The sequence below is a fragment of the Asterias rubens genome, chromosome 20, assembly GCF_902459465.1.
Source record: "Asterias rubens chromosome 20, eAstRub1.3, whole genome shotgun sequence".
Taxonomy (NCBI): domain Eukaryota; kingdom Metazoa; phylum Echinodermata; class Asteroidea; order Forcipulatida; family Asteriidae; genus Asterias; species Asterias rubens.
In genome coordinates, this window is record NC_047081.1 from 8,112,139 (window position 1) to 8,137,038 (window position 24,900).

At 38.9% G+C, this 24,900-nt stretch overlaps 2 protein-coding genes across 4 annotated transcripts in view; both read right to left on the bottom strand.

Moving 5' to 3' along the window:
• Positions 1–2,052: 2,052 nt before the first annotated feature.
• Positions 2,053–11,969, bottom strand: LOC117303740. Of its 2 annotated transcripts, XM_033788052.1 has the most exons (4): positions 11,864–11,969; positions 4,204–4,910; positions 2,777–2,839; positions 2,053–2,555 (listed from the first exon to the last, which is right to left on the bottom strand). In XM_033788052.1, the coding sequence occupies exons 1-4, from the start codon at positions 11,967–11,969 to the stop codon at positions 2,352–2,354; spliced, it is 1,080 nt and encodes a 359-aa protein (XP_033643943.1). In that variant the 3' UTR covers positions 2,053–2,351. The 2 variants fall into 2 exon arrangements, with proteins under 2 accessions (XP_033643943.1, XP_033643944.1); XM_033788053.1 differs by lacking the exons at positions 2,053–2,555; positions 2,777–2,839; positions 4,204–4,910 and adding exons at positions 7,206–8,466; positions 8,706–8,783.
• Positions 11,970–17,435: 5,466 nt separating this feature from the next.
• LOC117303901 (dorsal root ganglia homeobox protein-like) overlaps positions 17,436–24,900 on the bottom strand; it is a 37,712-nt gene continuing 30,247 nt past the window's right edge. For both annotated transcript variants that reach the window (XM_033788349.1, XM_033788351.1), the window contains 4 exons: positions 24,594–24,695; positions 19,617–19,945; positions 19,128–19,210; positions 17,436–18,201 (listed from right to left, as the gene is read on the bottom strand). In XM_033788349.1, the coding sequence (XP_033644240.1) occupies positions 18,005–18,201; positions 19,128–19,210; positions 19,617–19,945; positions 24,594–24,695 (711 nt within the window). In that variant the 3' untranslated portion in view covers positions 17,436–18,004. The remainder of the gene's footprint in view (positions 18,202–19,127; positions 19,211–19,616; positions 19,946–24,593; positions 24,696–24,900) is intronic.

The window sequence follows — 24,900 nt, forward strand, 5'->3', positions numbered from 1 at the left end:
CATTGTGCGAAACGGCTCCCTCTGAAGTGGAGTAGTTACAAACGGTTCCAAACGCTTTTTATAGACCAACTCGTCCGATCCAAGGCAACGTGTTCCTTTAACTAGACGACAATACTTGTTCTAGACATTGTGATTTCAGCAGTTAGCATGGCTGGGTTCAAACCAATCACGTTTAATGACATGTACCTCGTAGGGGAAATGTAGATTGGGTAAAAATACATGTAGTTGTACAGTGTTTCACGGTTTTATGGCAACAGAACCAAACAAAATAGAGCTGACCCAGCAAGAAAAAAAATCAAAAACAAAATCAAAAGTTCCAATATTTTTCAGCAACTTTATTCCCCCACACCCCCATAAGAACATCATGACACAAAGAATACTATTTTAACGCGATACAATTGATATTATTTGTAAACCTTTGGGAAATTCAATGCTTGATTGACGAAGGACAACCATCGCAGGAATTGTTAATGTTTCTAAATTCTAAAAGTTTGCTTGCAGTTGTCACAGTGTGTTTCATTGGTAAATACTCTGAACGAGAAATTATTTGACCGTAAGAGCTTACTTGGTAAGTAGCACGGCAGCTAGTGATCTTATAACATTTTGAGAAACAATTCCCTTGAAAGGAATGTGGTTTTAGAGAGATGGAGTAAAAAACAATTCAATCTGAGAAACTTTTCTGCATGAAACGTTTCTCAGATTGCGTATTCTTATTCTTTCTGCAGGGACATAACCACCTCAGATTTCGGCAATATCTAAAAGAAAAAAAACGATACCACCATTTGAAAATAAATTTCACAGGTTAGTTTCATGGTTTTATTCTATACATCTACATTTGCATTATAGGATTTGAGGCATTGCATGGTGAGGTATCAATGTATATTTGGTTTGCGGTAACACCATGTGTGTATCTACTTGCCAGGTAGAGTTTGTTCTTAGAGAACTGTCTTGCTTTATTCTACTGCCGCGGGGTAGATAATCGGAGGTTCGGGAGACTTCTCAGTTCTGAAAAGAACTGTCCTGCTTTTTACCAGGGCGGATGGTATAGAAAATAGACTGGACTACTACTTTAGCTTATAGGATCGTAATAGAAAATAGACTGGACTACTACTTTAGCTTATAGGATCGTAATTGACTGTACTGCCGCGGAGTCAGTTCTGAATTGGTCTCAACGTTTCGACTAGCTTGCTTTAGTCAATGACAGGAGACTGAAGAGGTAAGAGAAGAGTGGGCTTATCTATAGGGGTTCAGTGGATCCACTGCAGGTCAATCAATGCTCTGATTGGTTGTGTGGTTACATTTGCATTGTATAGGATTAAAACTGATTCCCAAAACCAAATGTAACTTTGTACAAACTAATGAAGGAAAGATAATTGCACATGAAGCTCAACTAAAATTAATTTAAAACTCTAAAGACATGTTTTTGCTGTCATATTCTTCAAAAACAAATTTTCTTCGAGCACATTTTTGTTACAGATAGATAATATCAGGAAACGGCTCACTACAAAAATACATTTCTTTTCACACAACGATTTTTACTGTCAATATTTCTCTGAATGCCCCCTTCCCACCAAAAACAACTTATCAATTTTGGTTGTAGTGTTCCTAAAGCACAGTACGTGACCTTTCAGATGTAGTAGACTTATTATACCAGAATTTTGTCACAAGTTCGGGGCACATTATCTTACACATTTGACATGTTCTTAAAAATTGAAATTGGATCTTTCCTTGCGGTTCATACAGCATTCCTTAAAGGCAGTGGACACTATTGGTAATTACTCAAAATAATTATTAGCATAAAACCTTTCTTGATAACGAGTAATGGGGAGAGGTTGATAGTATAAAACGTTGTGAGAAACGGCTCCCTCTGAAGTGACGTAATTTTTGACAAAGAAGTAATTTTCCACGAATTTGATTTCGAGACCTCAGAATTAGATTTTGATGTCTCGAAATCAAGCATCTGAAAGCACACAACTTCGTGTGACAAGGGTGTTTTTTCTTTCATTACTATCTCGCAACTTCGACGACCGATTTAGCTCAAATGTCCACAGGTTTGTTACTACTATGCATGTTGAGATACACCAACTGTGAAGGCTAGTCTTTGACAATTACCAAGAGTGTCCGATGTCTTAAAAGATTTCCTCAAAAAATGTTTAGTTTTTTTTGTCCTCATAGACTTGCTCTAGGAAAGATAAAGTTTGAGGCCTTCTGAGAGATAATGGTGGTAAAGTGCCTTTTGGTGAGCGATAGACAAACAAAAGTAACACGAACCTTGAAGATAATTGATTACTTAGCAGCATTAGATGATCCTGTCAAATAATTTCAAAATCTTTCCAAGTTTCTGAAGCTGACTACCCCAATATAAGCCCCACCGCTAAAACTACTTCAATCACTCCATGAGTTACAAGAAATACAAAGAAGTAAAGGGCTAAATCCGCCATTGCATCATTGAGGACAGACATGATAAGTTGAAGCTTGGTGATGGATGCTACGGGAATGTTGCTAAACATGGCGGCCATTCTCAGGAGGTTGGGTAACATCCCGCCGGAAGGTTGCTAAAAAAAAAATCAAAAAGACGAAGTTACCTCCTACATGTACAATTCAGAAAATGGATCCAGATGTAGCAAGCTGCTTACCAATGACCGACATATTGTATAAAAAATGCAAAAAACATTCTTAAATGCCTGACGTTTCGACACTAACAGAGTCTTTCTCAAAGGCTACATGACAATTAAATGCTCATTATTCTGAGCCATTGTTCATGAAGAAAACTCACCTTTGACCCTTTATTCAAGGAGAAGAACAGAGCCTGCATCGCTACAAATGGAATGAGGATCGACTGGCAAGAGGAGAAGGAAAAAACAGATATGATAATATTATTTAAAACATAAACAAATTCAGATAAAGACAACAAAGACACTGAAAAAAACCTTTGGTAAATGTCAAAGACCAGTAATCTCACTGCATCAAATAACAAATCTGGGAAAATATGTATCAATTTGAGTCAGAAATTATAACCTCCTTCTAAAAAAAAGAACGTTACTTCAGAGGGAGCCCTTTCACTGATGTGTTAAACTATCAACAGCTCTCCATAACTCGTTACCGAGGAAGTTTTTATGCTAATAATTATTTTGAGTAATTACCAATAGTGTCCAGTGCCTTAAAAGAGACGGTACAAGTTTGGCAATCCCTCTTGAAATTAATAAACATGTAATTACATGTCCTTGGCTAAAAGTATAAACCCTTTTATAGAATCGTTTAACTTTGAAGTTATGTGGTTATGGAAAAACATAATTATTTACCACAAAAAAATTTGAATATGAGAAGTGTTACCGACAGTATTACTGCTCTCAGATTGTGTATTAATAATAACAATATTATCAAAGTCTTATATAGCGCACGTCAATCTACCAAACAAGGTACTCAAGGCGCTGAGTATGTACAAACTTTCAGAAAGATAGGTTATTGAAGTGACGAATTCTGAGACCCAATTATTTAGCACCTTGTAAGGGTTTAAATACAGCAGCCACAGCCAGGAACACCGGGGCGGACCCCTTCTCTTTTTCGATAAGTGCACTGGGTTCTTTTACATACATTACGCAACACATCATATGGGGCCAACAGTTTTACGTCCCATCCGAAGGACGAAACAATGGTAAAGTGTCTTGCTTAAGGACACAAGTGTCACGGCTGGGGATTCGAACCCACACTCTGCTGATCAGAAATCGATTATTCTTCGTGCGTGGACATAATTGCTCTGGATATTTGGCAATAATCAAAAAAACATAATCACCTTTGAAATAAAATTTTCACAGTTTAGTTCATTGTTTGTATCCATATTTGTATAGGATTAGAACAACCAATTAGTGCCCCAAAACAAAGGTGCACTTTCCCTTTAAAGGCACCGGACACTATTTGTAATTAATCAAAATAATTATGAACATAAAACCTCACTTGGTAACGAGTAATGGGGAGAGTTTAATTGTATAAAACATTGTGAGAAACGGCTCCCTCTGAAGTAACATAGTTTTTAAGAAAGAAGTAATTTTCCACGAATTTGATTTGAGACTTCAGGTTTAGAACTTGAGGTATCGAAACCAAGCATCTGAAAGCACACAACTTCCTGTGACAAGGGTGTTTTTCTGTTTGAATGATTAAAAAATATCAAAGTATGCTCTAATTCAACACATTTGACAATCTCACCTGCGTGCCGAAGTGGGTCAACCAATCAGTAGCTAGCATTACACGCATCAGAAGTGCCACAAAAGCAACAAACACCTCCCTCGTTGTCAAGATTCTGTCAGTTGGGGCAGGTAGGGCGACTCTGCTAGTGTCTTGGACAGTGTTTGTCTGTGGTAGTGTTGTCGATGATGATGTTGCCGAGGGCAGTAAAGAAGATGGAACATTTTGAGATGGTGGTGGTCTAGATGGAATGTGGTAAAGAGGTTTGGTCGGAAGATGACTATGCGGAGTCTGGTTGCTAGGAAACGGGGAATGTAGGGACGGACTACAGCTGCTCAGGATGGGATTGTCTTGTTCGCTACTGGTTACCGTTTCTCGTTGTTCATCAGAATTTCTGTCTTGAGTCGGACAGGATGTTTCCCTGATGTCTGTTACTGATGATGAGGGAGACTCAGATTTTGACTCAAGATTTGGATTTCGTTCTTCAGTGGCTTCTTCACAATGATCCGTTTCCGCCGTCTCATTTCTCTGAGATGATATCTTCGTCTGGATGTTCTCTATTGGAGCAGACCTTGAGATCTCCTCCTTCGTTGTCTCCGTTGATAAGAAGGACTGCCTCTCCCCTTCTTCAGCATTCTCAGACTGTACGGGTGGAGCTGACGCTGTTACAGCTACTGCTACTGGCTGTGTCTTAGTTTCAACCACACCCTTTTCTTCCTCTGTGTCTCCTGACAAAAAATAAGTACAGTGTAAGTCTTTTTACATCCTACAACACTATTACAAATATATATTTGGTTTGCGGGAACACCATGTGTGTATCTACTTGCCAGGTAGAGTTGTCCTAGAGAACTGTCTTGCTTTTTAAACTATTACCCGGGCGGATGGTCTAGAAAATAGGCTGGGACTACTACTTTAGCTTAAAGGATCGTGATTAACTGTACTACCGCGGAGTCAGTTCTTAAATTGGTCTATTGCAAATCTTTGTGAACCAACCGACTCAGAGAGGCTTTGAACCCACAAGCCATCACACAACATTAAAGGAGCATTACAGAATTGTTTTTCGCTAACCAAACAGTTGCTGGTAGTGTAAGTACTTTATGTAATCCACCATATACATAAACTGACAAACCTGTTGAAGTTTGAGATCGATCGGCCATCTAGGTCAAGAGAAAATAGTGAAAAACCGACAACAATTTTTTGCACGGCATCGATGCAAAAAGAAAAATTAACAAAGCACTCACTGAGCGATAAACTTCACACACGAAACAATATCATTTTTTGCTCAACAAATATGACATTTCAGACAATAATATGTTAATGGGATGTTTTCTTCTATCATCATCATTAGACCGTGTAAGTTTTATGTTAATCTCTGATCTTCACGATTTTGGTTTCTTACCAATTCTGTAACGTTCCTTTAAGCTATCAGGTACGTGTAGAGGGGGTCCTACCTGCTATTGTTGTATTCCCTTTTCTAAACAATTGGAGACTTTCTGGGACGATAGAGGGCAGCAGACTTACCGGGTAAATCCATTGTTCTCAGAATTATGCGCATGTTCAGAACTACGTAAACAATGGAAATTTACCCGGTATGTCTGCTGCCGCCTAGCGTTGGAAAGTCTCCTATTGCCTCGTGGGGTTCAAGTTGAATGAAGAAATACCTTGTGGGATGGGGTCCATAGCTTCAACCATTTGTCATAAACAATGGTTGATGTGTGGTGGGAAGCCTTCTTTAAGCTTTTATTTTTGCAAGTGTATGTAGTTTTTAAGGCTCAGAATTAATTCCTTGTAGAGAGCAAGAACATTCTGAAGTCCTTAATTTCAACCCTGCTACGAGTAAAATCGCTAGAGACAAACTCCGGACTCTTAATCAAAACACAATCAAACATTGATTCAACTGCATAGTTTTTTAGTAGTTTGGCGACAACCACCCCTGGTTTTTAATTGTTGGCGAGGGAGCTGTTTTCAGCCATCATTATGTACATTGTAAATAATAATAATAAAAATAGATAAATCTTATATAAAGCACGAAACAAAACAGTAAGAAATATCAATGTTCTTTACAAAAACTTAAAATTACAGAGAAGTAGAGAATGCTAGTTGAAATAGTTGTGTTTTTCTGGTTGTATTTCAAATTGTCCAGGGTAGCAGCTTTTCTAAGAGAAGATGGTCGGGCATTTCACAACTTGGGTGAGGTGTATAAAAATGCCTTGGAGCCCTAAGATTTAGTCCTTGGTGTGGTGGTGGTCAGGAAGTTTTAGGAAGAGGGGCTGAGAGATCTAGGAGGAGGATATCGGCAGAGCCGCTCAATCATGTAACTTAGAGCTGTCTGGATCTGGGTACTTTTTGTTGGACACACACAAAACACAATGTCCACAGGTTTAGATTAAACTTACACAGTTTGAAGATAATGATAGTAGAAAGCTTCCCCTAAAATATTACTTGCTGAGGTGCTGTAGTTTTTGAGAAATGAGTAAAACAAGTCACAGAAATTATTTTAGCAAATACAGCACCCAACCTTTCTGCTACCATTATCTTCGATATAGTGAAAGTCTAGTGTAAATCTGTGGACAGTGTGTTTTGTGCTACAAAAAGTACCCAAAAGTACCCAAATCCTTTAAATGCGAACGGAAGGATTTTGTAATCAATGCGCTGCTGGGAGCAAGTTCGGGTGAGCTACTAGACTTGTCTACACCGACTAGACTAACCAGAAACCATAGAGTAAGCTTGGGCGATATCACGATATTATCGAATATCGCGATACTAATTTGGAAACGATTTCGATATCGGATCGATTTGGTTTTAATCGAAATATCGCGATATCGATTAAGTATCGCAATATCGCGATGTATTTCTTAGCTGAGACATCTTGCACCCCATAGGTTTGGAGTAAAACCAGGTCATTAGAACACCTCTCTTATGCTATGACTGTCTCTTCTACAACTTTCACTGGGAGTTTGAAGACTGATGATGTCAAATTTAATTAATCACGATTATATCGAATATCGCGATATATTGTCGGCGATATATTGTGAATAAAATAAATCGATATCGCCCAAGCTTACCATAGAGCACAGGGAGATTGACTATATCGAACCATGCACTGGTGCATGGTCGATATGGTCAACTCGAGGGGTACATGTATGTCACAGTCAGTCTAGACACTCACCCAAGCTTGCTCATTGTTGACATCCAGTTAACATTTATTAATTTGAAAGGAATTTTCTCCTTTTAATTTCTTCAAGTAATTTTAAAATAGGAAACTACTTTCTCTACACAAATTATTTACAATTATAATCACACACAGTCTGCGGTTCTTTCCTCTGAAGACGTTCTTATAAAGAAGGGCCCACACTAAGTTAAAAAAAAACTGATTTGTAAGAAAAACAGTTTTGGATCAAATTCAGATGTCTGTGGGTTCTTGTTTTATGGGAAGAACTTTCTTTAATTGGTAGCGAGCTCGCTTACAACATTCGTTCATTGCCTCAACTGTCTTGCAATTTGTATCGGTGTACCAATCCGTGAAATCGGGAAATTGCGTTTGTGCTTGTATGAAAATGCTTTGAATAATGTTTCTGTCGAGTTGTGGGATTTTACATCTTTTGTTGTTATCGTCTCTAGAATTTCCAGTCAAGTTCTTTAGGGCAAGTTCATGTCTGGGAAACTCACACTTTAGCAGGTGTATGCACAGAAATCTTGCTTTTTGCTTGTTCGTTGCCAAGCGACGTTGTGTCTGTACTTTATACAGAGCTGTATTGTAGTCTGCTACAGAACGGACGAGAGTTTCTGAACCACCGAGAAGAAAAGTTCCAGACTCGGGCCCAGCGACGAACCTCGCTGGTAGAGGGAGGGATGTGGAATAGCTCGATACCACAGATTGAGTGCCTGCGGTTGCTGGAAATAACGTGGTGGTTGAAGTTGATGGGGATGATTGGGCGGTTGAGGTTGAAGGCTGGGATGGAACTGGTGTTTCTGCGATAGATGCCTCGGAGTGCAGATCTGGAGCAGCCTTCAAACCCACGATCATTTCATGGAGCTGATCTTGTTTGTGGTCCATGACTCCTTGCATGGTTTCCATCGCACTCTGCTTTTGGTCGATTCTGTCAACTTTGTCTTGGATGGTCACCAGCCTTGACTGGATGTCACTGAGGAGATTAATGATGAGCGTGGAAGACTGCACCTGATGACTCGTCTGCTCCTCGCAGTGAATCATGCGCTTGACGCTGTCTGTACAAATCTGCTTTCTTGGACCATCAACAGATACGTCACTGTCAGAGCCAACAACTGCAACAGAAGTAAAACAGAAAAAAATTGTACATTTATTTATACAGCCTCAAAACATTTGTAATATCTTTACTGATGATAGTCAGATGTTTTCATGGCCCCCATACATGTAATAAAACATAATGATAGATTTTATGTCTGAATTGTTGGGAAGTGAATTTGCATCAATGAATTTTGCAATTTTGGGAATACGATTTTGGCAACAGAAACAAAGTCAGAAAATTAATTTGTGAACTTACATTTGCGTTTATTGAAGGCTGGGTCACTGCTACCACAATCCATATTGGTCACTCCGACGACTGTAGACAAATCCAGACCTAGTAAATGTAAAATATCTCTGAAGTATATCTATCTTGACAAGTTCCTCTGAGCTCTGCGAATGATTTCTTGCAATAATTTAGGCTGGTTTTCCTAGAGTAAACCATCCACACTTGGTCAGTTTTCAATGGTATTTTTTTTTATAGGTTACCTTTTGTAATTGTATAGACCTTGAGATGTTGATACGCCTTGATGCACAACATCTATTGGGTATCACTGATACTGAGATGTGGTAGCATCCTTTCCCCCCCCCCCCCTTTTGTCTCCCTATTCATTGTTTACCCTCTTGCTTTTTTTCAGTGTGCTTTGACTCTCTCTCTTTATTTATGTACATTGTATATCCACTCGCACTACACTCTACTTACCTGGGCCCAATTTCATAAAGCATGTAAGCACACAAATTTGCTAAGCATGAAGTCTCTCCCTTGATAAAAACAAGATTACCGACCAAATTTTAATTTGTTGTATATTGCTTATTACTGGCATTCAGCTATTGTTTGCTTATCCTGAAAATCAAGTGGAAATTTGGTTGATAATCCTGTTTTTATTAAGGAAGAAATTTCATGCTAAGCAAACGTTTGTGCCTACTACATGCTTTATTTATGAAATTGGGCCCTGTTCATGTTTATAGTTAGCCTTCGTCTTTGAGAAAGACGTCTATTATAACTATGCTAGGTCGAAACGTCAGACCATTAACTGTTTTGTTTGCACAACAATATTGATTGAGTCTTGAGTTGAGATTTATTTTAATAATGTAAATAAGGGATAAGCAACCCAACCAAACTGAAACTGAATTTCATGACAGTTGACACCAACGCGGAAACAACTTTATATAAAATGAAAACTGTACAAAAGATGTGTGATGCCAACATGTGGCCAAGCATGCCAAGATGGGTCCCGAATCCAGGATGGAAAAGTTTCCGTTATGGCGCCACCACTGTTGCATTCGATATGAAAAATATCATAATCATTCAAATTCAATCAACTGATCAATGAATAAGAACGCTTTTTGAAAAAATGAGGGAATGAAAAGTGGTAACGCCATACGGAAAGTTATCCATATCCAAATGAAATAGACTTAGTTAGGTAGAGACAGAGAGTTTGACACAACATCGTGGCTACGTCCGTCAGTACGTCAGACGTTGTAGCGTGCGTGTGAACTTGTTCATCTGCGTGTCATATGAACACTAGTACAAAGTAGGCCGAGTCTAAATCCAAGTCCAACAAGATGTATCCTGGTGTCATGTGTTTTCAGTAGGATAACAGGAAAATTGTTCACAATCACAAATTAAATGTTTTTTTTTTCAAATCATCTATCCATTTTTTTTAACAATAACCATTTCACTTCATGGTGTGTTGAAATTTTTAAAGTTTTGGTTTTACATTGCTATAGACAGTCCGCCATTAACAGTGCTTATGCATGCACGACATTGGAGCAACGTCATATGTTTTCACACCTTTCATTGGTTGGTATTTTATTGAGTCTTCAGAAGCTAGTATGGCGTGCAAAATAAATCAAAAATATTATTCAATTACTACTTAACAAATTTAATTACATTTTTGTCCTAAGGCATTATGGCTACTGTATTAAAATCTAGAGATATCATAAGGCATGAAAGTAAAACACCCCACCCTTCCTTGATGCACTCACACTTCATTAACAATCCCTTTTCCCCCATTTCAGACCAGTAATGTCTGGTTTCAGGAGATAAGAAACCAATCTATGATGATTTCTCTTTAATGTAGACTTAATATTTATTACGCTGATCAGAATTTATTACAGTATGCAGTAAATCAACAACAAAAAATTGTTGTCATTTTCACTTAAAATATTTTAATATTTTCCCCACATTTGCATACCATAGAATCCCAAATAGTAACCACCTCACGTGATCCATCTAGTGACTAAAGCAGAATGAAACTCAATCTAGCAGATAGTAATTTTGTTTTGAACTTTCGAGGTTGGATGATGTTTCTTTGACTCATTTGAATGTTGGCATAATAATGCACTAGTGATTAGTACCAAAAATCAATCATTTTTTAAATGTTTGAGATAACCAACGACAGGAAACTTTATTCTCAGCATGATTAAGCCTGATGAAAATACAGACCGTGAGTAAACTGCATACACACTGTAGCTTCTGTCACCGGTGCAGCTTGCACAATTTTGCGGTAAACGGGAATCAAAGTTGGGGACCGAAAACATCTGAGGGTCGATAATGTATGACGCTACGATATTTCATTTAGAATTCACAGAGAATTGCTCACTTTTCATCACCTAAAACCTAGGACGGATGCTTATAAATTTTCTACCCTTGTTCGCTTTCCTAAAATGTTCTCAGAGCTCACATTGGATACTAGGAATGTTTTGATTTTGGAGGGGTACAAGTCATTTCGTATGAAGCTGAGGGGGGAATTTTTAGTATGTTAATAATAATAGTGCTAGTGGTTTTAATTGTTGTTTTCTTTAATAATTGTCTAAGGGGTCTTTGTGCTTTTTTGGGTGGTGTTTGGGGAGGCTCTCTGCTATCATTGTCCTCAGGCCCAGTGGGTTGGCATGAATCTGTGAGGGTGCACTCTGTGCCAATTTTATTTTTTATTTTATTTTTCTGAGGGTTTTTAGTCCATTCTTTTTTTTTTTTTTTTCAATTGTTGTCCCTTCCTCTTATCGCTGCAGTGTTTTGTTGTGGGTGTAGTTTTTTGTTTTCAATAGTCTGGTTTTGCTTGTGTTTTAATGATTTCTATTGTGTGATTCTAAAAATATGTATCACTCAGTGTAATCTCCTTTTATATGGTATATAATTATATTTTTATCGTTGGCAGGGGTCTGGTTTTACACATCTTTTGATGACAGTTTTATACTTTTGTTTTAACCTTGACAGCCCCTGTACAACTTGTAACTATTATGTATGTCTAAAGATTTAAAATTAAAAAAAATTAAATTAAATTAAATTAGATTTGCCCGCGCGGTGGCTCGATGTCATAAAAAAACATTCGCAAAACATTAACTTATATCATTACATAAATTTCTCTGAGTACGACAAAATAAAAGAAATCCAGAGCTGCCCATGATTCTTACCTTTTGCGTTTTCATTCAGCTGAATGATTTTCTTTAACCTTTCCTCCGAACTCAGTAAAAGTCTTCGCTTTCTCGCCTCTCTTCTTGCGGAAGCCGAATCGGCCATTTTGATTAGTTTTATCCTTTCGCTTGAGGGCGCTGTTTAAGATTACGCGTTTCACAAACCGAAAGACCCCGCCCACCCAGTTGATACTCGTACGTAAAACCATGAATGAAGAAGATTAGAAACACATGTCTTCTTAAAAAGAATGACAATTATTAAAGGTTGTATGGAGAGGAAGTTTTCCCTGCTTTGTTTGAGCGGGAAAAAAAGGGGAAAAAACGCCAAGTCGCCCTCTTTGTGTATGAGGGGAAGCGAAGAGAACTCTGTGATTTGAATATCAGTTTCTATGCTGATGAGCGAATGTTTTTTTATAATAATTTTCAAACAATAATCTTCACGCACGCGGTGCGTTGTAACCAATAAATTACGAGGCTGACATTGTTGCAACTGGGCCACGCTTTTTACTCAAAATAGTTATTAGCATAAAACCTTACTGGTAACGATGGGGAGAGACATTGTGAGAAACGGCTCCCTCTGAAGTGACTTCGAGAAAGAAGTAATTTTCCACGAATTTGATTTCGAGACATCGTAGATTTAGAATTTGAGGTCTCGAAATCTGAAAGCAAACAACTTTATGTGACAGGGGTGTTTTTGTCTTTCATCATTATCTCGCAAAAAACGATGACCGATTTAGCTCAAATTTTCACAGGTTTGTTAATTATGCAAAATGTTGAGATACAGCAAAGGAGAATACTGGTCTTTGACAATATTAACAATAGTGTCCAGTGTCTTTAACATAAAATAACAGCCGCACTGAATACCTGGGCACAGGTAGGTCAGTTCGAAAACAGGGCCGGTTTAAGCGCCGGGACATACCCTGAACGTCATTATGACGTCACCTTTCGAGGCCCGTGAATTACGCCAGAGGTCTGTACGTCCATAATCACCTTCGACCTCGCATCATTTCACATGGCCTTCATATGGTTCGGGATTTGCAGTTAAATTCGACGTGCATGCGTACACATTATATTCTTATCCCCCAAAGACGTCTTGGGATGCGCCATCTTTTGTTCCTGAAAGTGGGGATTAATACCAAACTTACCCCCACTGGCCAGCTGAAGAACATGAGTCCCACCAGGGCCCAATTTCATAGAGCTGCTAAGCACAACAATTCGCTTAGCATGACATGTCTTCCTTGACAATAACAGAATCCACCAACAAAATACAGCTGAATACAAGTAACAAGCGATATGCAACAAATGGAAATTTGGTCGGTAAGCCTGTTTTTATCAAGGAAGAAATTTCATGCTAAGTAAATGTTTGTGCTTAGCAGCTCTATGAAATAATATTGGGTCCTGCTCTTGGCTCCAAGTCAAATTGATAGACAAAAATGGGGCACGATAAACAATGGTTACGTGGACGGGTTTTGAAAAGGTCAGATGAACTTACACCACACCCAGGACAAACTTAGAAAGCAATTAATTTTGTGGGCTGTGGTGAATTGAATCAACAGAACTATCGTTAAAGACAATGGACACTATTGGTAATTTTCAAAGACCAGTCTTCTCACTCGATTTATCTCAACATATGCATAAAATGACAAAGCTGTGAAAATTTGAGCTCGATTGGTCGTTGGAGTTGCGAGATAACTATGAAAGAAAAAACACCCTTGTCACACGAAGTTTTGGCTTTCAGATGCTTGATTTCGAGACCTCAAAATTCTAAACTTGGGGTCTCGAAATCAAATTCGTGGAAAATTTTCTTTCTCAAAAATTACGTCACTTCAGAGGGAGCCGTTTCTCACAACGTTTTATACTATCAACCTCTCCCCATTACTCGTTATCAAGAAAGGTTTTATGCTAATAATTATTTTGAGTAATTACCAATAGTGTCCACTGCCTTTAAATCACCGCAAGGTAAACTTACGATTCAACACTATAACTGACAAACTGTAGCAGCCGCCAAACCTAACACGGCCCTATTTACTGTAGTTAAAATGCAAATTAAATTGGGACAAATAATTATTTCCAACTCGCCTCAATCGTTCGGTCCACAACACGGATATTGGATTAATGGAACTTTGCAACCCAATGCATTGGGTTTGCAATGTTTGTTTTTGATATAGACAACCTTTATAATACAATCTTATTCCAAGAACTCCCATAGCAATTAAAGTGTTAATGTCCAAACATCACATCGAACGAAATGTATTCCAAAACAGTACAGTTATTCCACATAAAAAGCAATCTTCAAGTTTCCATTTTGGCTGCTTTGAGATTTCCCGCTCTTTAATGCAAATCTTTGTTGACTGAATCTCAGCATCTTAGCATCCAGAACACTATTATTGAACTTATGAATTATTCATCTAATGAATTATTTATCGGATCCTGGCAAAACAGTGGCACAGCTCCTCAAAACAACAGCAACACCCTAAAACCCGATGAACTGCACACGACAAATTAAATCTTTTCCTGAATATTTATTAACTTTATTTTGTCGGTTTTCAACCTTGAATCTCGCTTTAATTTAATATACAATATAATTTGCCCTGCACGACGACAGGACAATTGCACTGTCTCTCTCCCTCTCCCAAATCGGCCCTCAAGCGATCGGCACGTCCGTCCCCTTGACAAGATAAAAAACTTGTTAACGTTGTAAGACTAACAAGTTAAGGGGCCGTGACTCCTGGTCGTCATGGGTTTGATTGGATTTTAGCATCGAGCAAGTAGAACGTAGCCCCTTAGGCGGGAAAAGATTAGTACGTGTGTGTCAGGATGCTCCATACCGTGTGCTTGTGAAACTGCATGCTAAACAAAATGGAGCATTTTGATCAAAATCACATCGAGCCAAGCGTGTACCAATGGACAGAAGGTCACAATGGAATAGACCTTTATTACGGTGCAGCCATCTTGGATTTGTCCCGCTGATATCAATGTTACCAAACCGAGGCTGGAAGAACAGAATAGTCTGGTTCCTATTTTATAAGCATTCATTATTGTTATTCGATACGAGGAACACGACCAAGATGAAGGCAGCATGATAAATTTCTATACAGTGTTGTCTTCATAGTAACTTGATTTGAAATGTGCAAAATTCGTGAAAATTAGTTTGAAAATGGCACGTGTAGTTACAGGCATCCAGGGATCAGATCGCATAATATTTGGAATAAAAGTTAATGCCAAATATACATCCCACATCTCTGGCAAACATTGTTTTGATGTGCATTATTCCTGTTGTTAATATATTGTTGTATTATTTCACAAGTTTAAAAAGAAATGTGCAAAAACAAAGAACACTGTTAATTTTAAAGCAACATGTTGCTTTGAAACTGTTATTATAAATCGGTGTACATTTCCAGGCACAGTTTTTTTTTTATAACAAAATTACGTAAATGTTATTTTAACACCCAAATAGTTTGTTTAAACCAACACAAAAGTGACCGCTTGTAAAATAGTGTAGCTTCATAAACTGGGTCTTTTGAGGTCACATTTAAAGTAGAGCAACAAATCGTCGGTTCGTTTCAGCAGGAAAGCTATATCAGAATTGCTTGCACAATGTTAAAACAAATTTTCATGATTAAATGTTTGAGTACAATCGTTGCAAAATGTTGGATTTAAGAACATAAAAAAAGGGCAGGTCAAAAATAAACTGTGTGGTTTAAAGGTTCTGTATATTATTATGTATGGTAAAATTAAATTCAATAAAAAACTTAAAGACAGTGGACACTATCGGTAATTGCAAAGACCAGTCTTCTCACTTGGTGTATCTCAACATATACATAAGTTTATAACATAACAAACCTGTGAAAATTTGAGCTCAATCGGTGGTCGAAGTTGCGAGATAATAAAGACAGAAAAAACACCCTTGTCACACGAAGTTTTTAGATGGTTGATTTCGAGACCTCAAATTCTAAACTTGAGGTCTCGAAATCAAATTCGTGGAAAAATACTTCTTTCTCGAAAACTATGTAACTTCAGAGGGAGTCGTTTCTCACAATGTTTTATACCATCAACCTCTCCCCATTACTCATTACCAAGTAAAGTTTTATGCTAATAATTATTTTGAGTAATTACCAATAGTGTCCACTGCCTTTAAAGAACCTTTGGTTTCAACTCGACGTTTTAATCACTGTTTGCTCTGATCGTCTTCTGGAGAAACATAATTTGTATCATGGCCGCACTATGAACATGGCTTTTGATTTCACTGGCTTTTGAATGGCTGTGACATCGTTAGCCGTTGGCTATCGTCACTGGTATTCTAGCATGGGCCATGTTATAAGCAAAAGACACAGTCATAGCCAGTCATGGTCTCCGTAAAGGCATGTTGCAACGTCACCACAGCCAGAGTTTTGTCAACCAAGGTCCGTCACGTTGAAAACTACCGGAGGTCATAAATGCAAAGTAAAAACAGAATATATCCAGAGTTTGGTTTGTAACAATATTTCACAATAATGCTCGAAAAACTTAGTGGAAAAATTGTTGGAAACAAAGCAACGAACCATGGGATCAATTGTTTGATTGAAAGTTTGCAGAAAATGTTGAATTTGGTCACAACATCTGCTTTCACGATTTAGTGCATTGCCAACATTCGGCGGTACACGCCAACCGGCGCGGTTTGTTTAACAAACAATTTCATGTGTTTTATATACTTGACGAATAAACCATTCAATTCAATAGAAAGGTATAATACGCGACCAAATCACAGTGAAATTATCTGGCGACTACCATGTGTTTGAGAAGCTACTAATTACTGTGCTATTGGAGACAGGAGCCCCGACGAAAAAAGGCAAAACATTCTCTAAATGTTGAGTTAAAATTCCCCGGAAATATATACAAACAGTGTGAAATACCCTATATACATACAACTTATAAACACCAGTGAAAAAAATCACATGTTACCAATAAATAATAAATAATTTACATATTAATTTGCGTTATATTATATACATGTACATAAAACAAAATTACAATAATGCTGTAGACTACACGGTGCAAAAATTGATTGAAGTCAAAGACACCGGTGAAAATAGTAATCACTTTAAGTTAATAATTTTGTCTTTCAAAGACTTTGCAACAAACAATGCTTGTTGGCCGGAGGGCGTAGTACTCAAAGACACCTTGAAGACACAAACTAGGCTTATAATTTTGAGGTTTTGAAGTGGTGAAAGTGAAAGATCAACTTTACCACAAAAAAGGAACTCTTCCCTGATGACGGGTAAAGTCTCTGATGGTTTGAGTTTAGAGGGACTGTATTCGTTTGGTAACGACTCTGACAATAGACGATGTGACTGTCACACGTAAACCATAACATGATTCGCGCGCATACCGCCGGGCAAAACCTTTGTATTTTGGCAGCCAGCTAGAAAGTGTATGCAATCTTACCATGACTACGTGTCTTTTTGCCCGGCGAAACATGACGTATACAGTGTTTTTTTAAAGTGTATGCAATCTTACCATGACTACGTGTCTTTTTGCCCGGCGAAACATGACGTATACAGTGTTTTTTTCAACAGAGGGCGGTTTGAATGTAAACATAGGTCACATCGTCTATTGGTGGCAATTAAAACCTACTTGGTAAGAAGTCCAGCAACTTTGGATAGATTGCATTTTGAGTTACTTTTCACTTCGAAATACTGCGGTTATGAACAAAATAATATCACTTTTATATCCCCATAAATAATTTTGAATCTGAGAAGCGTTACTAACTGTTAGTCAGTAACGTTTCCCAGTCTCAGATTGTGTACATGTATTCCAAAAGCAGGTTATTCTACCTGTGGACATAATCGCTCTGGATTTTTGGCAATATCTCAAAAAACGCTACCACATTTTGAAATGACATTTTCACAGGATAGTTTATGGTGTATCTACACCTATGATCGAAACAAACAGTGGGTTCCAATTGCCAAGAACGTATACAATCCCTTTAAACAATGATTGCACAATTCCCTGTTTATAAACAACCCGTATCTATACTCTCAAGAATCAAAACCGGGGTGCAGTATAATTTTTAATAATACACTTTGTTGTCATGGTGATAATTTAGAAATATCCACAAGTGAAGAAAAGGCTACCCTTTGAAAAAAAAGGTCAAAAACGTTGTCAAATAACTGAAGCACGTGGCCCACCAACTGCCGCTCTGGCCACCGCCTCACTGTACTCTCTAGCACGCATACGTAGCGCTGCCAGACTAAGGGATCTCTTTTCTTGATTTTCCAGTACAGCGAATGATGAGAGAGGCGGGGACTTGAGGCTGTTTGCCAGACTGTAACTGCCGTACATGAAGGGATTGTACGAACCTGTGGAAACAACACAATTAATTAGTAGACTTAATAATATACTCGACATGTGTTCAGTTATCTATATAGTTTCGAATGCAAACACGCTTGAGCTAGATGACGAAACCAATATATTTTTTTTCTTTCAAGTAAGGCTATCTTTTTGTAGGTAAGAACAAAACAATGTTGTTTTTAACACAATATTATATTATTAACATTTATTTTATACAATAGTATAATTCGTACAAAATTCAAGGTGTTTTGTTCATGTCTAGACAATATCCCCAATAATTAGGGCACTCCCAAGCTGTCCCTGTTTTAGTCATCACGCAAAACAAACGACGAGAAGGTGAAGATAACCAAGAACTATTTTGAATAACTTCCGAAGGTGGCCCATCTTTTCGTTTTAAAGGCACTGGACACTTTTGGCAATTACCCAAAAAGAAATTGTTAGCATAAAAACGTACTTGATAACATGAACTCCGCCTCTCACGTAGTAATGTAGTTTTTGAGAAAGAGGTAATTCCTCTCAAAATTATTACCAAACATCAGGCCTGAAGCTTTTTTATTATCATTTCATTATTCTCTTGCAACTTCGATGACCAACTTGAGTCAAATTTCACAGATTTGTTGCCTACTCTCTTAATGTAAAAGAGTGAAAAAGCACTCTTTGAAGAGCCATATGAAGGACAACCCACTCTTTTAGATTGAACTTTGCATCTTTTCGAGTGATTTTTCACTCTGTCCTGGAGTGAAACCCCTCGGAAAGAGTGAAATAACCACCACTCTTTTTGAAGACCCATAATAAGGGACAGCTCGAAAAGTAAAGAGTGGTGTTTTTCACTATTTTACATTTAGAAAGTATGTTTCGATACATCAAGTGAGAATACTACGGTAGTCTTCGACAATTACCAAGAGTGTTTTCTATTGCAATGTCGTACCAATACCTTTTCTTGCTGCGTAAGACATCAGCTGAGATGCATAAGGCGTTGTTAGCGAGGCAGGAAATGAACACAAGGCTGGGTTGTATCTTCAAGAAAAAGAACAAACATACATTATTTACACTTTTTGAAATTACATGTACTACCAAGGCTTAATTTTACAAGACGTTGAGATTTAATATTATATTGCTCCTTGACTTCACATTGAAGACAATTGGACTGAACCATGATTCTTCTGCTCATGAATCATTCTTTCAAATTTACTCGGATTTGTTTTCTTTAAAACCAAGAATTGCATGCAGAGGATGCTCGATCGCCATTTTGTTGCTGTTGTGATGACGTCATAACCAGCATCCCCAAGGTTGCGTTTCCGCAGTAGTGTAACCAATAACTGTTTCGGTATGGTCACTGATAAACCAAAGGCAAGTTCAAACCAAAATTTTTTTTAGTTATACGACCATCAAACTGCACCCCATAATATTTTGTGATGCCTACCTGTCTAACCCCGAAGCAGGCCCCGCCCACAACAAAGGGACGTGTCCCTGATGAAACGAGCCAGGCGATATGGGCGCGGTCACCATACCAGATCTGGGCGTGGCCGTGGGCGAGACAGGCACACTTCTAGGACTTGACGACGTCTTTTTGACGGCGAGGAACTCTTCTCCGCCCTCAACGCCCGTAGTCGACTCTGGCGATGCTTCGTTGTCGATCTTTGCCGATTCGTCGGTCGAGTTGGAATCGCTCGTATGACCGCCACCACTCTTGTGGTCACTCTTCATGCGTTCAGCTTTCCGCCATTTGGCTCGTCGATTCTGAAACCAAACCTGCATAAGGGAAGACAAAATCGATTACTTCCCTTATTAAGGCTAGCATGAATTCAACAATGAAATTACAAAAATGTATACTGAGGTGAACGCAATGCGCTCTAAAAGATTTCGAGTCAGAATTGACCCGGAATTCGTGTCTCGAAGAGCTTGACCCACTTCTGGGTCAGTGTGGCCCAGAATATGTTTTAAGACACTGGATACTATCGGTAATTTCTCAAAGTAGTTGTTACAATAAAAGCCTAGATGGTAACGAGCAATGGAGAGCTGTTGATATAGTATAAAACACTGTGAGAAACGGCTCCCTCTGAAGTAACGTATAGTTTTTGAGGAAGAAGTAATTTCTCGCAAAAATATTTGAATTGATTTCGAGACCTCAGCTGTGGTTTCGAATTCAAGGCATCTGAAGGCACACAACCTGTGCCATAAGGGTGTTTTTTCTTCCATTATTTTCTCGCAACTTCGACGACCATTAGAGTAAAAATTTTCACAGGTTTGTTATTTTATGCATATGTTGAGATACACCAGATGAGAAGACTGGTCTTTGGCAATTACCAATAGTGTCAAGTTTCTTTAAAAGAGTGACCTAGAAATGGGCCAACCTGACACAGAATCCGATTTGAAATTTCATTTTCAAAACCGGTTTCTGGATCAACTTGATCCAGAAATGGGTCGTGCCCCAGAGTCAAGGTCAATTCTAATTCGGGATTTTTAGGGAGTGTCGATTGTTTAATGCATACCAGTAACGCGTCTATGGGATATTGACAGCAAGATGTGGTGGATAGTTTGGTATCACTAAAAACAATGTTCTAATTGGTTAGTATTTTTTGGGAGTTGTTTGAGTGTTTTCCCCACCCATTTCGAGTGAGTTCGTTTTAAACAATCCTTTGCAACACGTGGATCCCAAATTTGTTACAAAATACAACGAAGCTTCCTTTTCTATCGCACGATGTACCTAGGTTTGGAATATAGACTGGCCCCTTTTGTGTATTTGGCTATACACACTACCGGGTGAACCCTAGGATTCAAACAAAGATGGCTTCCTTGTGATATAGGTCACGCGAGCTGAACATCTGATCCGGAAATTGAAACGGCGGGACAGCTTTTGTTGTTCTTCTATAAAAAACGAGACTTCGTGGTTGATTTAACATTCATATTTTCTTGTCATACGACGCTTGCATGTGCCGTTATGGCTCTCTGCGTGCACCCCAAGGCATTTCGTCAAAGCTTAGAGCCTTCAAAATTGATTTTGATCCTCAATTTTTTTTATATTTAGAATCTGTCTCATTAAGGCAGAAGGACAATGTTGCGTGGGGGAGCCTAATGGCATTTTGTACACCAGATGAGGATGCTATTTGTTTATATATTTTTTGACCGAAACGGTTACAGTTGCACCAGATGTCACGCCACGTGCCACGCCATTTTGGTGGACTCTGAAAATAAAACCCAATAAATTCTGACCCGTGACGTAGCGAAGTACAGGCGGCCTGTCATCATGAAGGAGAGGGGGGGGGGGGGTCGGCTTGGAAGGAGCTTTTAATGGCTTCGTATCCAATTATATGATATCTGGTGCGTATTCATAGCAAGCTACCTCGGTTGGGTTCCTTACCAGTTTGGACATTAATTACCCGGGTGTGACGCTAGGGGTTACGACGAGTTAGAAAACGTTGGGGAGGCCGGCGTATCGATGCACGGTTGAAAGAGAGTGAAAAAGAAAAGAGCGGGAAAAAAGGACAAACTGTGAGACGTGAAGCGTTGCAAATAGAGAGCAGAGAAGAAAAAAACATGTCTGCCGGACCGTGAAATGATGAAGTCTGCTCTATTAAACTTGCAATGCCAAGATCGTTAAGGGTTGGTATATAATGAGGAGGGTGGTATGCTAAACAAACACAGTGGCTAATTTTATTGGAGTTTGGTTTCGTAAATTTGGTTAAAAAAATAATTATGTTGTGGTGTTGTGTTTTTCTTTTGACGGCGTTAGTGCTTTGGTAAGGGTTTTGTTGGGAATTCCGTGTTTTTTCTTCTTCACCAAAGCGAGCTCATTTCTGTCATTGAGAAGGAAGATATTTCTTACTGTCTTGTCCATCGACATTCATTCGGTATCAATCATTTTGTGTTGGTTTATAACTTATTATTTTAAAAAATTTATTATGCCAATACAAGAAGATCTGCAACAATACTGTTCGTGTGCTTGATGCACTGCTATAGTTTAGTACCGGGGCTGCATTCTTCAAATGAGATGGTTTTAAGGAAACTTGAGCCATTGGAACTTTTTTTTCTATGGTTGATGGTTTATTTTAAAAACATTTTTTAAATTCGATCCAACGACCAAATTGCATTTTGAATTTACAATTCTAAAAGAGATTTAAAGCACACGAAAACGGAACTCTTGCCAGATTGCCACGATTAAAAAGTCCCTAAAAATGACGTATAGGTTTTCAGGAATATTTATTGTGTTTCAGTTACCTCAATAAATCTACACCCCAAACTAGAGAACGCTGTTGTTTATACGTGGATTGTTTGTTTATTAATCTAATTGAACTCTCACACAAAGGAGACATGATAACTTATCGATCCGAGCAAGGGAAATATGACACAGAGGTGATAGTACATGAAGTTGGGGATCCAATATAAATAAAACATGTCTTCCCCCTCTTCCAATTATTATAACCCGCGCGAACCGCACCTCACGTTATATTATATATTGAACGGTTAAAAAACTGGCAGGGCTTTTGCTCAGCACACCCCGGCCAAGGCAACAAAGCGCTTCGGAGACCAATAATCTAATTGACTCAATTCCTTATCATGTTAGAGAAGAAAAACTCAATTATATGATTACAGTCCCCGCACCTGTGTCGAGATTCGAGGAGACGGAGTCCACCGGGGGAAGGGCAGGCATGGCAGGGAGCTGAGCAAGAACTGTGATACTGTTACTCGGGGGTCTGTGGGGAGGGTTATGATTAGTGAAGCAAGGTGGTCCTACGAGGGGGTTGGTAGGGTTACCTTACACCTCAACACCAGGTGCACCCGCACTTTCTCCCCGCGCCATTCTCTAGCCTCTGTAATGGTTTTCAACGGAACATAATGGTTACATAAGTGAGTTATGTTTTTTTTTCTATAGTCGTCGTAGCACCGTCTGTTCTTCAGTGACCTACAAACTGATTGAGTTTTCTATAAGATAACCGAAGAAACTGGGTGATGCACTTTAAGGAAGCTCGGGGAGACAAAGGTACCGCATTTCTTCCCTTTTCAATAAGGAAGGGTTTTCAGGGGAGCGTATAAAATGTTGCCATGTTAATATTAGGTTAGAATTTGTTTTTCTGTGCGTGCGCGACATGGATACTTAATGAACACGGTAGGCCTAAGTGCAATTTTTGTGAAAGATTTCGGACTTCGATAGATTTTGTTTCTTGGAAATTATTATGAAACTTTAAGAAAATACACTAACAAAAGCATTGCTTAAACAGAAACATGTACCAGCCAACTTACATTGAGTTTACATTGTTTTGACTGGTGCCCTTCTCAATACTTTTGCTAAGCAAACGACATTTTGTCTAGGATTTTCTGCTTTATGAAATTGGCGCCCAGCCAAGTCTGAAAAAAGTTTATAAACATTGTGGATACTCGCCCCAAAAATATTATTCATTACGATTGTCGAGTTCATACCTGTAAACAAATAAGACCAACATTTTAAATCAACACTGCTGGGGCGGATTAATCAGCGATACAAAAAAAATCATATCTAAATACAGCTGCTTAATTATTGACTGGCTACGAGCCATCCAAGCGGGCAATCACCATGCACCGCGTCCCGACTAGCAACCACGCCGGGCTCTGGGGACTACGGCCCCGCCACCTCCCTCGCCCAATCACGGCAGATGGTGTAACACCTCGGTAACAAACCCGTGCAATTTCTTCACCGTGAAAAAAAGGGCGAGTGACGGGGAATGAGAAGGGGGGAAAACTGTGGGCATGCAGTGTGAGGAAGGTTGGGAGAGGTTTACGGTCGTGATTCACGGATAATGACACCTCACCCAATAAAGCCTTTAATATTCATAACATCACGTACACTACAGTACTTCCTACACTTTGTTTTAGTTTAATCGGTAACTATGAGTGCGCCTCGAGATATTATCCAATTATTGGACAAATTTAGTAGACAATAAATAAAGTTGTCGTGAATTATGATGACGGGCACGGTAGGCCACTGCGCGTGCAATCCAAATATTATTTCAAACCCATGAAAAGTAAATTTGCCTTCAAGAGGTTTCCTTTGAAGGGGATGAAACACTGTTGTTTAGCTGTAATAAAGTTAGGCCCTTTCGAAACTATCGAGTTGAGCTTGGACTCCGGCACAGGCTCAGCCAGACTGACCGAAACCATATCTCAAACACACTTTTACAGAACTGAAGAAGCCTAAGCCATTGCACAAGCTCAATTACGTAGTTTCGGAAAGGCCATTGTTATCTATTTTATGTAAAACCCAACGTTGAATGACGTTGGTTTTTATCTCTGGCATTTCTACGGAGGTTTAAAAGTGCCAACTATCTCCGAATCTGTACAAGTTGGATATTACTTCCAGAGCTCCGTGCATTTTTTCAGCGGAATTCCAGCCAATCGAACGTTTTCAAACCGGAAGTGACCTTACCTGAACTCTAGCCTCGGTTAAGTTTATCCTCATGGCCAGGTCTTCTCGCGTGAATACATCAGGGTAGTGAGTTTTCGCGAAGGCTGTCTCCAATTCTTCTAGCTATAGGTTTAGAGGGTAAAGAAATTCCATTGAGTTTAGACTGTGTCCGAATTACGAATTGGCGGCTTCAGCTACGGCTATGGCTAGATCGCCGCGTCATCGTGCGTTGGGTATACTACGGCCCTTAACAACGCGCTTAGCAACAGTCGTAGCCGTAGCTCTAGCCGCCAATTCGCAGTTCGGATATGGCCTTCGGATACGCATA